The 14,990-nt window shown below is 42.5% G+C and overlaps 1 protein-coding gene across 2 annotated transcripts in view; it reads left to right on the forward strand.

Moving 5' to 3' along the window:
* The window catches only part of KATNA1 (katanin catalytic subunit A1), a 359,770-nt gene that overhangs the window by 176,181 nt on the left and 168,599 nt on the right, over positions 1-14,990 (forward strand). For both annotated transcript variants that reach the window (XM_053710632.1, XM_053710633.1), the window contains one exon: positions 6,939-7,125. In XM_053710632.1, coding sequence (XP_053566607.1) covers positions 6,939-7,125 — 187 coding nt within the window. The remainder of the gene's footprint in view (positions 1-6,938; positions 7,126-14,990) is intronic.

Consider the following 14,990-nt stretch of genomic DNA (forward strand, 5'->3'; position numbering starts at 1 on the left):
TTCACAGAATATACATATATGCATTTCTGATTGACTGATGACTGTCACATGATACAGGAGGAGTGGAAATAGACATAACTGAAATTTGTTAGAAAAAATCAACTCATTTGAAGTTAAGACTAAGTGTTATTGCATTGTCTTTTCTTTCTAATGACACAGTGATTCTACGGATCATCATCAATTACTTTTGGGAATATCATTTCTGGCCAGCACGAGGAGGCAAAGAGCACCACAGCAAAGCTGTTAAATATCACTCCCCTCCCCACAATTCCCCAGTCATTCTCTTTGCCTACGTTGCAAGGAGGTGGTAAAGTTTTCAGTGTCTGATAGAAGTTTCTACAATCAAGTTTTTATTATTTTAATAACAGAGTAGGTTAACTCTGTTCTGGTGTCTAGCCTGGTCCACGTTAGTCTCTTCAGTAGGGCAGTGGTGGCTTTTAAGCAATTGGGAACTTGTGAGGTACAATCCTTACTGTGCTTTCTCAATAATTTTTGCTGCCCTAATCTGAAAGCCTGTGTAAGTTTACTCAGTCTTTCATTTTTCACAGGTCCATGTGAGAAGAATCAGCCTCTCAAACCGGGTGTACTGTCCTGCTGCCGGACAGACTGAATTTCAGGTAAGTGCCATGTTTAATTTTTTCTTTCAGGGTAAGAAAAATTCTGGCACTTGAGCAGCTAGCTCCATTTTATTGTTAAAGGGAAACTGAACCCAATTTTTTTCTTTCGTGATTCAGACAGTGCAATAAGTCCTGCCCGTAATCATACCGGAGCTAGGAACACAATCTGAGCCACCAATAACCAAGGTCCCACAGTGCCTGCAAACTGCCTTATATTAACCCTAACTAGGATTAAATAAAATGTTCTCTTAAAGGAACAGTGAACCCAATTTTTTTCTTTTGTGATTCAGATAGAGCATGCAATTTTAAGCAACTTTCTAATTTACTCCTATTATCAATTTTTCTCAGTTCACTTGCTATCTTTATTTGAAAAAGAAGGCATCTAAGCTTCTTTTTTGGTTCAGAACTCTGGACAGCACTTTTCTATTGGTGGATTAATGTATCCACCAATCAGAAAGAATAACCCAGGTTATTCACCAAAAATGGGCCGACATCTAAACTTACATTCTTGCATTTCAAATAAAGATACCAAGAGAATGAAGAAAATTTGATAATAGGAGTAAATTAGAAAGTTGCTTAAAATTGCATGCTCTATCTGAATCACAAAATAAAACATTTGGGTACACTGTCCCTCTAAGGGGACATTTTATTTAATCCTAGTTAGGGTTAATATAAGGCAGTTTGCAGGCACTGTGGGACCTTGGTTATTGGTGGCTCAGATTGTGTTCCTAGCTCCAGTATGATTACGGGCAGGACTTATTGTACTGTGTGGTTTGTGTGACACACAGATCCTTGTAATTACGGATCTTTATTTAAGTCAGTTTTTTTCAACATAACTATCTTCCGACTACCGGGACGGCACCAGACAAAAGACTAGGGGCGGGTATTTCATAGGCGGCAGTTGTTTGGTGCGCTTATAGTCTCTCTGAGGAGAGAGTTTAGCACTATTACTTCCGGTTGTGGCATTCTTGTCGGCTGCTTCGATATTGTCGGGCTCAGACGACAGATAGCAGTTCCGGAGTTCAGCAGGTTCCTTCAGTTAAGCTACCGTTGGTATAATAGTTTCCAGGCAGCAGGTCAGGTAGGCGCCTCAGTTAAAGTGCTGAGGTGTAGTGGATTGCCTGGGGTATAGTATAGTATATCTGTTATCCTCTCAAATTCCATATTTAAAGGCACAGTAACATTAAAAATATTTAAAGGCACAGTAACATTAAAAGGCTGCTTAAGTAAAATAAAAGCAACCTTTATTCATTTTTAAACAAGATGGAACAAGAGGCTGTGCAAATTGTTGCATGTTAGTTGTGTTATTGATTCCCAGGTGGAACCACCAGTACCATTTTGTTCTACTTGTATTGAGATAACATTGTGTTATAGAGATAAGATTTTTGAACTTGAGCCACCCTTAGATAAGGCGGATGCTGTTCAGGGGTCTCCTAAACCAGTTATGCTGCAACTAAGCGTCACTAGAGTGTACAACACATGAAATGCCCTGCATTTCCTCTCATAATCCAATTGAATTTTCTTTACAAGACATTGCTACTCATGTATCTTCAGCTGTATGTGAGGCGCTGTCTGCTTTACCCAGGGTGATTCAGGGGAAGCGCAAGAGGAAGTTTAAGGAATCAGCAAGCAAGGTTTCTGATCAGGTTATAGCTAGCCAAGTTTCCCTTGCTCAAAAATCTGATGAGGAACTCACTTCAGTGGCGTCTGAGGGTGAAATCTCAGATTCTGACAGTGTAATTCCTGCTTCTGATGCTGAAGTTGTATCATTTAGGTTTAAGCTGGAACACCTCCGCCTGTTGCTTAAAGGAGGTTTTAGCTACATTGGATGACTGATACGACTGTCGTAGTCAATCCTAAGAAGTCTAGTAAGCTAAATACGGTAAGTACTTTGACGTTCCCTCCGCGCAGGAGGTTTACCCTGTACCAGACCGGGCTACAGAGATTATTACTCGGGAGTGGGGGAGACCTGGAATCCCTTTTCTCCATCTCCAATTTTCAAGAAAATGTTTGCAATAGCTGACTCTATTAAGGAGTCTTGGCAGACGATTCCCAAGGTGGAAGGGGCAATTTTCACTTTGGCTAAGAGAACCACTATCCCTATAGAGGATAGCTGTTCCTTTCAGGATCCTATGGATAAGAAGTTGGAGCCTTTGTTAAAGAAAATGTTTGTTCACCAGGGTTTACAATGGCAACTGGCGGTGTGCATTGCCACTGTCACCAGTGCAGTGGCCTACTGGTTTGATGTTTTATCTGATTCTATTCAGACAGATACGCCTCTTGAAGAAATCCAAGATAGGATTAAGGCTCTTAAATTGGCCAATTTGTTCATCACAGATGCATCCCTGCAAGTCATTAGGTTGTGAGCAAAAATATCTGGTTTTGCTGTTCTAGCTAGCAAAGCTTTATGGTTGAAATCCTGGTCTGCGGATGTTTCATCTAAGTCCAAACTCTGGCAATTCCTTTAAAGGGTAAGACCTTGTTTGGCCCGGGATTGGCGGAAATTATTTCTTATATTACTGGAGGAAATGGACATTTTCTCCCTCAAGATAAGAGAAATAGACAGAAGGGGCTTCAGAGTAATTTCCGTTCCGTTTGAAACTTTAGGGGTAAGTCTTCCTCTTCCAAGCTGGAGCAGGCCAAGTCTTCCTGGAAGCCCAATCAGTCTTGGAACAAGGGGAAGCGATCTAAGATGCCTGCAAGTGAATCAAAGTCAGCATTAAGGGCCTGCCCCCGATCCGGACCAGATCTTGTGGGGGCAGACTTTCTCACTTCGTTCAAACCTGGATTTGGGATGTTCCAGATCCCTGGGCGGTAAACATAGTGTCCCAGGGATACAAGCTAGAGTTCAAGTCTTTTCCTCCCAGGGGCAGGTTCCTCCTTTCAAGATTATTGGTAGACCAGATAAAAAGAGAGGCGTTCTTACATTGTGTTTTGGGATCTTTCCGTCCTGAGAGTGATAGTTCCTGTTCTAATGCAGGAACAGGATCTGGGATTATACTCCAATCTGTTTGTGGTTCCCAAAAAAGAGGGAACTTTCAGGCCAATTTAGATCTCAAGTCTAAACAAGTTTCTCAGAGTACTGTCTTTCAAGATGGAAACTATTCGTTCCATTCTTCCCTTAGTTCAAGAAGGTCAGTTCATGACAACTGTGGACCTAAAGGAATGCGTACCTTCATGTTCCCATCCACAGGGATCATCACAAGTTTCTGAGGTTCACATTCTTAGACAAGCACTTCCAGTTTGTGGCTCTTTCATTCGACCTTGCCACGGTTCCCAGAATTTTCTCAAAGATCCTGGGGGCTCTGTTGGCGGTTCTCCGGTCACGGGGCATTGCAGTGGCATCATATCTGGACGACATTCTTGTTTAGGCACCATTTTTTCATCAAGCAAATTCTCATATGGAGATCTTGTTGTCTTTTCTTTGCTTCCACGAATGGAAGGTGAATTTGGAAAAAAAGTTCCCTGATTCCAGCTACAAGTGTAGTGTTCTTGGTAACAATAATATATTCCATATCAGTGAGAATATTTGTGACAGAGATCAGGAAATCAAAGATCTTCGATTCTTGCTTTGCCCTTCAGGCCTCTCCTCGGCCGTCAGTGGCCCAATGTATGGAGGTAATTGGTCTGATGGTAGCTGCCATGAACATCATTCAGTTTGCTTGGTTGCATCTCAGACCTCTGCAGTTATGTATGCTCAGGCAATGGAACAGGGATTATGCAGATTTACTCCGCGATTTGGTGCTAGATCAGGAGACAAGAATTTCTCTTCTCTGGTGGTTGACTCAGGATCATCTCTCTCAGGGAACCTGCTTCTGCAGACCTACCTGGGTGATTGTGACCTCGGATGCCAGCCTGCTGGGTTGGGGAGCAGTCTGGGGCTCATTAAAGGCTCAGGGTCTATGGACTCAGGAGGAGTCAGTTCTTCCCATAAATATCCTAGAGCTGAGGGCAATCTTCAATGCTCTCCTTGTCTGGCCTCACTTCGCTTCAGCCCGGTTTATCAGATTCCAGTCGGACAACATAACCTCCGTGACCTACATCAACCATCAGGGAGCAACTCAGAGTTCCTTGGCCATGTCAGAGGTGTCCAAGATTATTCAGTGGGCGGAGACCCACAACTGCTTTCTATCTGTGATCCACATTCCAGGAGTAGACAAATGGGAAGCGGACTTTTTGAGCAGACAGACCTTTCACCCGGGGGTGTGGGAACTCCATCCGGTGGTGTTTTCCAGCTTGATCCTCTGATGGTGACAGCCAGAGTAGGATTTCATGGCATCTCAACAGAATGCCAAACTTCCGAAGTACAGGTCGAGGTCAAGGCATCCTCAGGCTGTACTGATAGATGCTCTGGCGGTTCCTTGGAATTTGTGTCTAGCATACCCATTTCCTCCGTTCGCTTTCCTTCCACGAGTCATTGCTGGAATCAAACAGGAGAAAGGCGTCAGTAATTCTCATTGCATCGGCGTGGCCTCGCAGGATCTGGTATGCAGACCTAGTGGAGATGTCATCTCTTCCATATTGGAGGCTTCCTATGAGGAAGGTCCTTCTACTTCAAGTGCCCTTCCTTCATCCAAATCTTGTTTCTCTGAAGCTGACTGCTTGGAGATTAAACGCTTGATCTAAGCGCGGTTTATCAGAGTCAGTCATTGAGACCTTGATCCAGGCTCGTAAGCCTGTGACTATAAAGATTTACCATAAGATATGGCGCAAATATCTGTTCTGGTGTGAATCCAAGGGGTTCTCGTGGAATAGAGTCATGATTCCTAGGATTTTGTTTTTTTTCCAGGAAGGCTTCAAAAAGGGGTTGCTGGCAAGTACTTTAAAGGGTCAGATATCTGCCTTGTCTATATTATTGCATAAACGGCTGGCGGATGTGCCAGATGTGCAATCCTTTTGTCAGGCCGTGGTCAGAATCAGGCCTGTGTTCAAACCTGTTACTCCTCCCTGGAGTCTTAATCTTGTTCTTAAGGTTCTTCAGCAGGCTCCGTTTGAGCCTATGCATTCTTTAGAGATTAAGATGTTATCTGCTTTGTTTGTCGTTTTCTCAGGGAAACGTAAGGGTCAGAAAGCTATGGCTACTTCTCTTTCTTTCTGGTTTAAGAGTATAATTCGCTTGGCCTATGAAACTGCTGGACAGCAGCCTCCTGAGAAAATCACGGCTCATTCTACCAGGGCTGTTTCTTCTTCCTGGGTCTTCAAAAATTAAGCTTCTATGGAAAATATTTGCATGGCTGCAACTTGGTCATCTTTGCACACTTTTTCCATATTCTATAAATTTCGATACTTTTGCCTTGGCTGAGGCTTCTTTTGGGAGAAAGGTTCTTCATGCAGTGGTGCCTTCTGTTTTGGTTCCGGTCTTGTCCCTCCCTTATCATCTGTGTCCTCTGGCTTGGGTATTGATTCCCAACAGTAATTGATAATGATCCGTGGACTCACCGTGTCATTAGAAAGAAAACAAAATTTATGCTTACCTGATAAATGTATTTATTTATTGACACAGTGAGTCCACGGCCTGCCCTGTATCCGAGTTTCTTTTTATATAAACCTCTGGTACCTTGTGTTACTTCCTTTCTCTCCTTTCCCTTTGGTCATATAACTTGGGGATTGTGGGTAGGGGAGTGATATTTAACAGCTTTGCTGTGGTGCTCTTTGCCGCCTCCTGCTGGCCAGGAGTTATATTCCCAACAGTAATTGATGATGATCCGTGGACTCACCATGTCAAGAAATAAATACATTTATCAGGTAAGCATACATTTTGTTTTTATCATGCATTTGTTGATTATGCAAATCTTCTGTATTATATTATTTACTGGTCCTTTAAAGGGACATTGCAGTCAAAATTTAAATGCACATAGATGAATTACATATTTGAGTAGAAACATATTTGCGATATACATGTATTAGCTAAAATGCTTCTAGTTAAAGCTATTACTGTTTTAGTGTTATCGTTTGTCTCTGCACCTGCATGTGAAGCATAGCTAGATATTCTCGGAGCACAAGTGGGGGCTTGTATCATGTCAGCAATTAACTTATTCAGTCATTACCAGATGACAAAAGCCCCTTTTAGGCTCTCTGAGCAAGTGCTTTGTTTTAAATGCTGGTGCACGTTGCATACTTAAATACACTTTTGAAACCACTTTAGCTTTTATTAGAAGCACTTTTGCTAATACATGTATATTATAAAAATGCTTCTATTCAAAACTTAAATTCATCCAATGGGATTCCAATTTTGGCGAAAAAAAGCTAACTATATGCTTCCATACAAAATGTAGTAACAAAATGTCAGCTGCAACTCTATCTTATTTTATTTTGCCAAAGGCCTTCGCCTGGACTGCGTAAACGTCAGTCTGCTCAATACAATGATAATCGAGTAAATAATAATCGATTGAGCGCAGCTGTGAAAGGACCAAATCAGCCTTCCTCAAGAAATTCTAATAACGTCAAAGTGAAACCTGGCCGTCCACGAGAAAAAAAGGATCCCCTTAGTAAAGTGAAAGAAGAAAAGGTAGGTCAAATAAATACTAAGTTAAACTACAGTACTGTTGCACAATCCATGCTTAAAATCTAAAAAATTGAGAATTGAACGTTTTGAATGTATTTTGATTATTTGATCATTGAGTAGGAAACTCTTACAGGGCTGCGGAATCTGTTGGCGCTCTACAAATACCTGATGATAATAATAATAATAATATATTAGTATTTACACCAATATAAAAGGCTTTTTAGTAACAATTGACCTTAGTAACCTGGCACTCTGATTTCTACTATAAATACTTTGCACTGCATGTACTTACATTGTATTTACATTGTTCAGCAGGTAATGTGCCTTTATGTACAATAATAACAGAATCCAACAAATTAATATTATATCGTCATTAAAGGGATTTGAAACTCAAAAATTGTCTTTTGTAATTCAGACAGAGCACATAGTTTAAAAAAAAAAGAAGTTTCCAATTCTATTATCAAATTTGCTTTGTACCCATGATATTCTTTGTTGAAGAGATGAGATACCTAGTTAGATGTCTGGAGCACTACATGGCAGGATAGTGCTGCCATCTAGTGATCTTTCAAATGGATAACATTCTTGCAAAACTGCTGCCATATAGTGCAGCAGTTTTGGGGTTTGTCCTGAGAGAGGTTGTTGTAGTATATTGTATTGTATATTCCTAAGTGAAAGAATTGAAGGGATCTATTTAATGGGCCGAGGATCTTTTTTTGGGTGTACAAGACCTGGTGGGAATTCCGAGTTATGAGTCAAAGGTGTTAAGTGAGAAATTTTGGATGAGGTATGTGGATATAAAATGAGGATCTTCTTCAAACTGTGAATGTTTCTTTAAGAATTTGGGTCAAGTTTTGTATGAATTTATTTTCCTTTGAAGACCAACATAAGGCTCCTAAGTGCGGGGAGTTGGTGATATCATGTTTGAGTTGTACCCAGATCTTATTGTTTATATGAACCAATCAGTAATATGTTGGAGGAAGATCGCTTGTTGGTATTTCGGGAGGTCGGGGACCTCCCGAAACCTCCTAAGGTCATAGGGAGCTGCATATTTTTTTATTGATTCAGGCTTTGGACTGCTTCCAAATGAATTCAAATATTTTGTTCTGTAGAGAGGAAATGAAGGTGTCTGGTATTGGTATAGGGAGGGTTTGAAATAGATCTAAAAGTCTAGGGAGGACATTCATTTTAACCCCTTAACGACGCATGTCGTACAGGGTACATCTTACACAAACTGGTCTTTAAAGACCAGCAACGTACCCTGTACGTTGTTAAGGGTTTCAAGTGGCTGGAAGCGATCCTGATCTCTTCCAGCCGCTTTCAAGGTATTGTAGTGATGCCTCGATATTGAGGCATCACTGCAATAACTTTTTAGGCACACCGATGCAGAGAGAGCCACTCTGTGGCCCTCTCTGCATCGGCCAGTGATGGTGCCGATCGTTGGTGGGTGGGAGCCATTGAAGGGAGGTGGGTGGGCAGCCCATCACTTGGGAACTTCCTTCCGGCTGTTATCTATGCCGGGTATGCGCGGGAGCGCGCGCTGACGGTGAGGGGCGGGTGCGCGCACGCACTCGCGATCTAAGACAGTTGCTGACTTGCTGGGGAATTTTTTTTGGTGGGAGAGGGTGGTGGGTGCAGAGGAGCAGTGATCTGGGAATGATCTGGGAAGGGGAGGGTGTAGGGTATGGAGGGGGGCAGCTACACTGCAGAAAAAGTTAGGTTTATAAAAAAAAAAAAAAAAAAAAGTTATTTTGCAGACAGCTGCCAGTACCCAAAATGGTGGCTAATAGTTAGTGGGGGGAGGGTTAGAGAGCTCATTGGGGGGGGATCAGGCAGGTTGGGGACTAAGGGGGGATCCTACACAGCAGAATATGATTTTTTTGTTGTTTTTATGATTAAAAAAAACCAAAATAAAACTTTTATTTCTCTTGTAAGGTGTATCCAGTCCACGGATTCATCCATTACTTGTGGGATATTCTCCTTCCCAACAGGAAGCTGCAAGAGGATCACCCACAGCAGAGCTGTCTATATAGCTCCTCCCCTAACTGCCACCTCCCAGTCATTCTCTTGCAGCTCTCGACAAGGGAAGTAGCTAGAGAGATGTGGTGCATTAATGTAGTTTATCTTCAATCAAAAGTTTGTTATTTTCAAATGGTACCGGAGTTGTACTATTTTAGCCTCAGGCAGAATGTTGAAGAAGAGTCTGCCTGTGGTCTTTGATGATCTTAGCAGGTTGTAACTAAGATCCATTGCTGTTCTCACACATAACTGAAGAGATGGGTAACTTCAGCTGGGGGAATAGCATGCAGGGTCTCCTGCTCTGAGGTATGTGCAGTTTTAAATTTTTCTAGAGAAATGATATGCTAGAAAATGCTGACAATACCGGATTTATTTAAGGTAAGCCTGATTACAGTGATTTAATCACGACTGGTATCATGCTTGCTGTAAAGGGTAATATTTTTCTTATTTACTCACATTACTGAATAGATATAACGTTTGCTTGAAGGTGTATGAACGTTTATTACATATTGGTGATAAAACTTTATTCTGGGGCCCAGTTTTTTCCACATGGCTGACTAGATTTTGCCTAGGGATAGTTTCTCCTGTTAAGTGTGGTCAGTCCACTGGTCATCATTACTTCTGGGATATTAACTCCTCCCCAACAGGAAGTCCAAGAGGATCACCCAGCAGAGCTGCTATATAGCTCCTCCCCTCTACGTCACACCCAGTCATTCTCTTGCACCCAACTAATAGATAGGATGTGTGAGAGGACTGTGGTGATTATACTTAGTTTTTATATCTTCAATCAAAAGTTTGTTATTTTAAAACAGCACCGGAGTGTGTTGTTCCTTCTCAGGTAGAATTTGAAGAAGAATCTACCTGAGTTTTTGTATGATTTTAGCCGGCGTAGTTAAGATCATTTTGCTGTTCTCGGCCATCTGAGGAGTGAGGTAAACTTCAGATCAGGGGACAGCGGGCAGGTTCACCTGCAATGAGGTATGTAGCAGCATATTATTTTCTGAGGAATGGAATTGACTGAGAAAATACTGCCAATACCGATATAATGTAAGTTCAGCCTTAAATGCAGTAGTAGCAACTGGTATCAGGCTGTCATGTATGTATATTTACATTTCAGTATTCTGGGGAATGGTACTTCACTGGGATAATACTGTATGCATACATTTTTTTTAGCCTAACTTGCAGTGGGAACGACTAGCAACAGGCTTTCTAATGACTCTTCATTTATTGATGTTAAACGTTTTGCTGGCATGTTAAATCGTTTAATTATCTGAGGTACTGGGTGAAAAATTGTTTTGGGCACTGTTTTTTTCCACTTGGCGGTAGTTTTATTTAATTTAAGACAGTTTACTGATCTCCCTCACTGATGTGTGTGAGGGGGAGGGGCCTATTTTGGCGCTTTTGCTACGCATCAGAAATTCAGTCACAAGTCTGTTTTCTTCCCTGCATGATCCGGTTCGTCTCTACAGAGCTCAAGGGTCTTCAAAAGTTATTTTGAGGGAGGTAATCACTCACAGCAGACCTGTGAGATTGTGCTTTGACTGTGATAAAAAACTTTTTTATTATGTACTTTTTTTCTGCTATGTAAGGGTTTGTTATTCATTACTATGGGAGCAATCCTTTGCTAAATTGTGTTTTTACCGGAAAGAATTTGAATTTATAATTTCTCCGGTTCATTGTTATTCAACTGTCATAACTTTTTTCTGTGCTTCTTAAAGGCACAGTACGTTTTTTCATATTACTTGTAAATTGAGTGAAAAGTATTTCCAAGTCTGCTAGTTTATTGCTAGTGTGTTAAACATGTCTGACTCAGAGGAAGATCTCTGTGCTATATGTGCTAAAGCCAAAGTGGAGCCCAATAGAAATTTATGTACTAATTGCATTGATGCTACTTTAAATAAAAGTCAATCTGTACAAATTGAACATCATTCACCAAACAACGAGGGGAAAGTTATGCCGACTAACTTGCCTCACGTGTCAGTACCTGCATCTCCCGCTCGGGTGGTGCGTGATATTGTAACGCCGAGTACTTCAGGGCGGCCATTACAAATCACATTACAGGACATGGCTAATGTTATGACTGAAGTTTTGTCTAAATTACCAGAACTTAGAGGTAAGCGTGATCACTCTGGGATGAGAACAGAGTGCGCTGATAATATTAGGGCCATGTCAGATACTGCGTCACAGTATGCAGAACATGAGGACGGAGAGCTTCAATCTGCAGGTGACGGTTCTGATCCCAATAGAGTGGATTCAGACATTTCTAAGTTTAAGTTTAAGCTGGAAAACCTCCGTGTACTGCTAGGGGAGGTATTAGCGGCTTTGAATGATTGTAACACCTTTGCAATCCCAGAGAAATTATGTAGGCTGGATAGATACTATGCGGTACCGGCGAGTACTGACGTATTTCCTATACCTAAGAGGCTTACAGAGATAATTACTAAGGAGTGGGATAGGCCCGGTGTACCCTTTTCCCCCCCTCCTGTATTTAGAAAAATGTTCCCAATAGACGCCACCACACGGGACTTATGGCAGACGGTCCCTAAGGTGGAGGGAGCGGTTTCTACTCTGGCTAAGCGTACCACTATCCCAGTGGAGGATAGCTGTGCCTTTTCAGATCCAATGGATAAAAAATTAGAGGGTTACCTTAAGAAAATGTTTGTACAACAAGGTTTTATATTGCAACCCCTTGCATGTATTGCGTCTGTCACGGCCGCGGCCGCTTTTTGGTCCGAGTCTCTGGAAGAGACTCTTGACTCAATGACTATAGATGAGATTTCAAACAAGCTTAAAACTCTTAAGCTAGCTAATTCATTTGTTTCAGATGCCGTAGTACATTTAACTAAACTTACGGCTAAGAATTCCGGATTCGCCATTCAGGCACGCAGAGCACTGTGGCTAAAATCCTGGTCAGCTGACGTTACTTCTAAATCTAAATTACTTAACATACCTTTCAAAGGGCAGACCTTATTCGGGCCCGGTTTGAAAGAAATTATTGCTGACATTACTGGAGGTAAGGGCCATGCTCTACCTCAAGACAGAGCCAAACCTAGGGCTAGACAGTCTAATTTTCGTTCCTTTCGTAATTTCAAGGCAGGAGCAGCATCAACTTCCTCTGCACCAAAACAGGAAGGAGCTGCTGCTCGCTACAGACAAGGCTGGAGACCCAACCAGTCCTGGAACAAGGGCAAGCAGGCCAGAAAACCTGCTGCTGCCCCTAAGACAGCATGAAGTGAGGGCCCCCGATCCGGGAACGGATCTAGTGGGGGGCAGACTTTCTCTCTTCGCCCAGGCTTGGGCAAGAGATGTCCAGGATCCCTGGGCGTTAGAGATCATATCTCAGGGATATCTTCTGGACTTCAAATCCTCTCCCCCAAAAGGGAGATTTCATCTGTCAAGTTTGTCAACAAACCAAATAAAGAAAGAGGCGTTTCTACGCTGTGTACAAGATCTTTTTCTAATGGGAGTGATCCATCCGGTTCCGCGGTCGGAACACGGACAGGGGTTTTACTCAAATCTGTTTGTGGTTCCCAAGAAAGAGGGAACCTTCAGACCAATCTTGGATTTAAAGATCCTAAACAAATTCCTAAGAGTTCCATCGTTCAAAATGGAAACTATTCGGACAATCCTACCCATGATCCAAAAGGGTCAGTACATGACCACAGTGGATTTAAAGGATGCTTACCTTCACATACCAATTCACAAAGATCATTACCGGTATCTAAGGTTTGCCTTCCTAGACAGGCATTACCAGTTTGTAGCTCTTCCATTCGGATTGGCTACGGCTCCAAGAATCTTCACAAAGGTTCTGGGTGCTCTTCTGGCGGTACTAAGACCGCAAGGAATTTCGGTAGCTCCGTACCTAGACGACATTCTGATACAAGCTTCAAGCTTTCAAACTGCCAAGTCTCATACAGAGTTAGTACTGGCATTTCTAAGGTCGCATGGATGGAAGGTGAACGAAAAGAAGAGTTCTCTCTTTCCACTCACAAGAGTTCCCTTCTTGGGGACTCTTATAGATTCTGTAGAAATGAAGATTTACCTGACAGAAGACAGGTTAACAAAGCTTCAAAATGCATGCCGTGTCCTTCATTCCATTCAACACCCGTCAGTAGCTCAATGCATGGAGGTGATCGGCTTAATGGTAGCGGCAATGGACATAGTACCCTTTGCACGCCTACATCTCAGACCGCAGCAATTGTGCATGCTAAGTCAGTGGAATGGGGATTACTCAGATTTGTCCCCTACTCTGAATCTGGATCAAGAGACCAGAAATTCTCTTCTATGGTGGCTTTCTCGGCCACATCTGTCCAGGGGGATGCCATTCAGCAGGCCGGATTGGACAATTGTAACAACAGACGCCAGCCTACTAGGTTGGGGCGCTGTCTGGAATTCTCTGAAGGCTCAGGGATCATAGACTCAGGAGGAGAGTCTCCGGCCTATAAACATTCTGGAAATGAGAGCAGTTCTCAATGCTCTTCTGGCTTGGCCCCAGTTAACAACTCGGGGGTTCATCAGGTTTCAGTCGGACAACATCACGACTGTAGCTTACATCAACCATCAAGGAGGGACAAGAAGCTCCCTAGCGATGATGGAAGTATCAAAGATAATTCGCTGGGCAGAGTTTCACTCTTGCCACCTGTCAGCAATCCACATCCCGGGAGTGGAGAACTGGGAGGCGGATTTCCTAAGTCGTCAGACTTTTCATCCGGGGGAGTGGGAACTTCATCCGGAGGTCTTTGCCCAAATACTTCGACGTTGGGGCAAACCAGAGATAGATCTCATGGCGGCTCGACAGAACGCCAAGCTTCCTTGTTACGGGTCCAGATCCAGGGATCCGGGAGCGGTCCTGATAGATGCTTTGACAGCACCTTGGACCTTCGGGATGGCTTATGTGTTTCCACCCTTCCCGATGCTTCCTTGATTGATTGCCAGAATCAAACAGGAGAGAGCATCAGTGATTCTTATAGCGCCTGCGTGGCCACGCAGGACCTGGTATGCAGATCTAGTGGACATGTCATCCTGTCCACATTGGTCTCTGCCTCTGAGACAGGACCTTCTAATTCAGGGTCCTTTCAAACATCAAAATCTAATTTCTCTGAAGCTGACTGCTTGGAAATTGAACGCTTGATTTTATCAAAGCGTGGTTTTTCGGAGTCAGTTATTGATACCTTAATACAGGCTAGGAAGCCTGTTACCAGAAAGATTTACCATAAAATATGGCGTAAATACTTACATTGGTGCGAATCCAAGAGTTACTCATGGAGTAAAGTTAGGATTCCTAGGATATTATCCTTTCTACAAGAAGGTTTAGAAAAGGGTTTATCTGCTAGTTCCTTAAAGGGACAGATCTCAGCTCTGTCCATTCTTTTACACAAGCGTCTGTCAGAAGTTCCAGACGTTCAGGCTTTTTGCCAGGCTTTGCCCAGGATTAAGCCTGTGTTTAAAACTGTTGCTCCACCATGGAGCTTAAGTTTAGTTCTTAACGTTTTACAGGGTGTTCCGTTTGAACCCCTTCATTCCATTGATATCAAGCTGTTATCTTGGAAAGTTCTGTTTTTAATGGCTATTTCCTCGGCTCGGAGAGTCTCTGAGTTATCTGCTTTACATTGTGATTCTCCTTATCTGATTTTTCATTCAGACAAGGTAGTTCTGCGTACTAAACCTGGGTTCTTACCTAAGGTGGTCACTAACAGGAATATCAATCAAGAGATTGTTGTTCCATCCTTGTGTCCTAATCCTTCTTCAAAGAAGGAACGTCTTCTACACAATCTGGATGTAGTCCGTGCTCTGAAATTTTATTTACAGGCAACTAAAGATTTTCGACAAACGTCTTCCCTGTTTGTCGTTTA

This window comes from Bombina bombina, chromosome 4 (assembly GCF_027579735.1).
Source record: "Bombina bombina isolate aBomBom1 chromosome 4, aBomBom1.pri, whole genome shotgun sequence".
In the NCBI taxonomy this organism is placed as follows: Eukaryota; Metazoa; Chordata; class Amphibia; order Anura; family Bombinatoridae; genus Bombina; species Bombina bombina.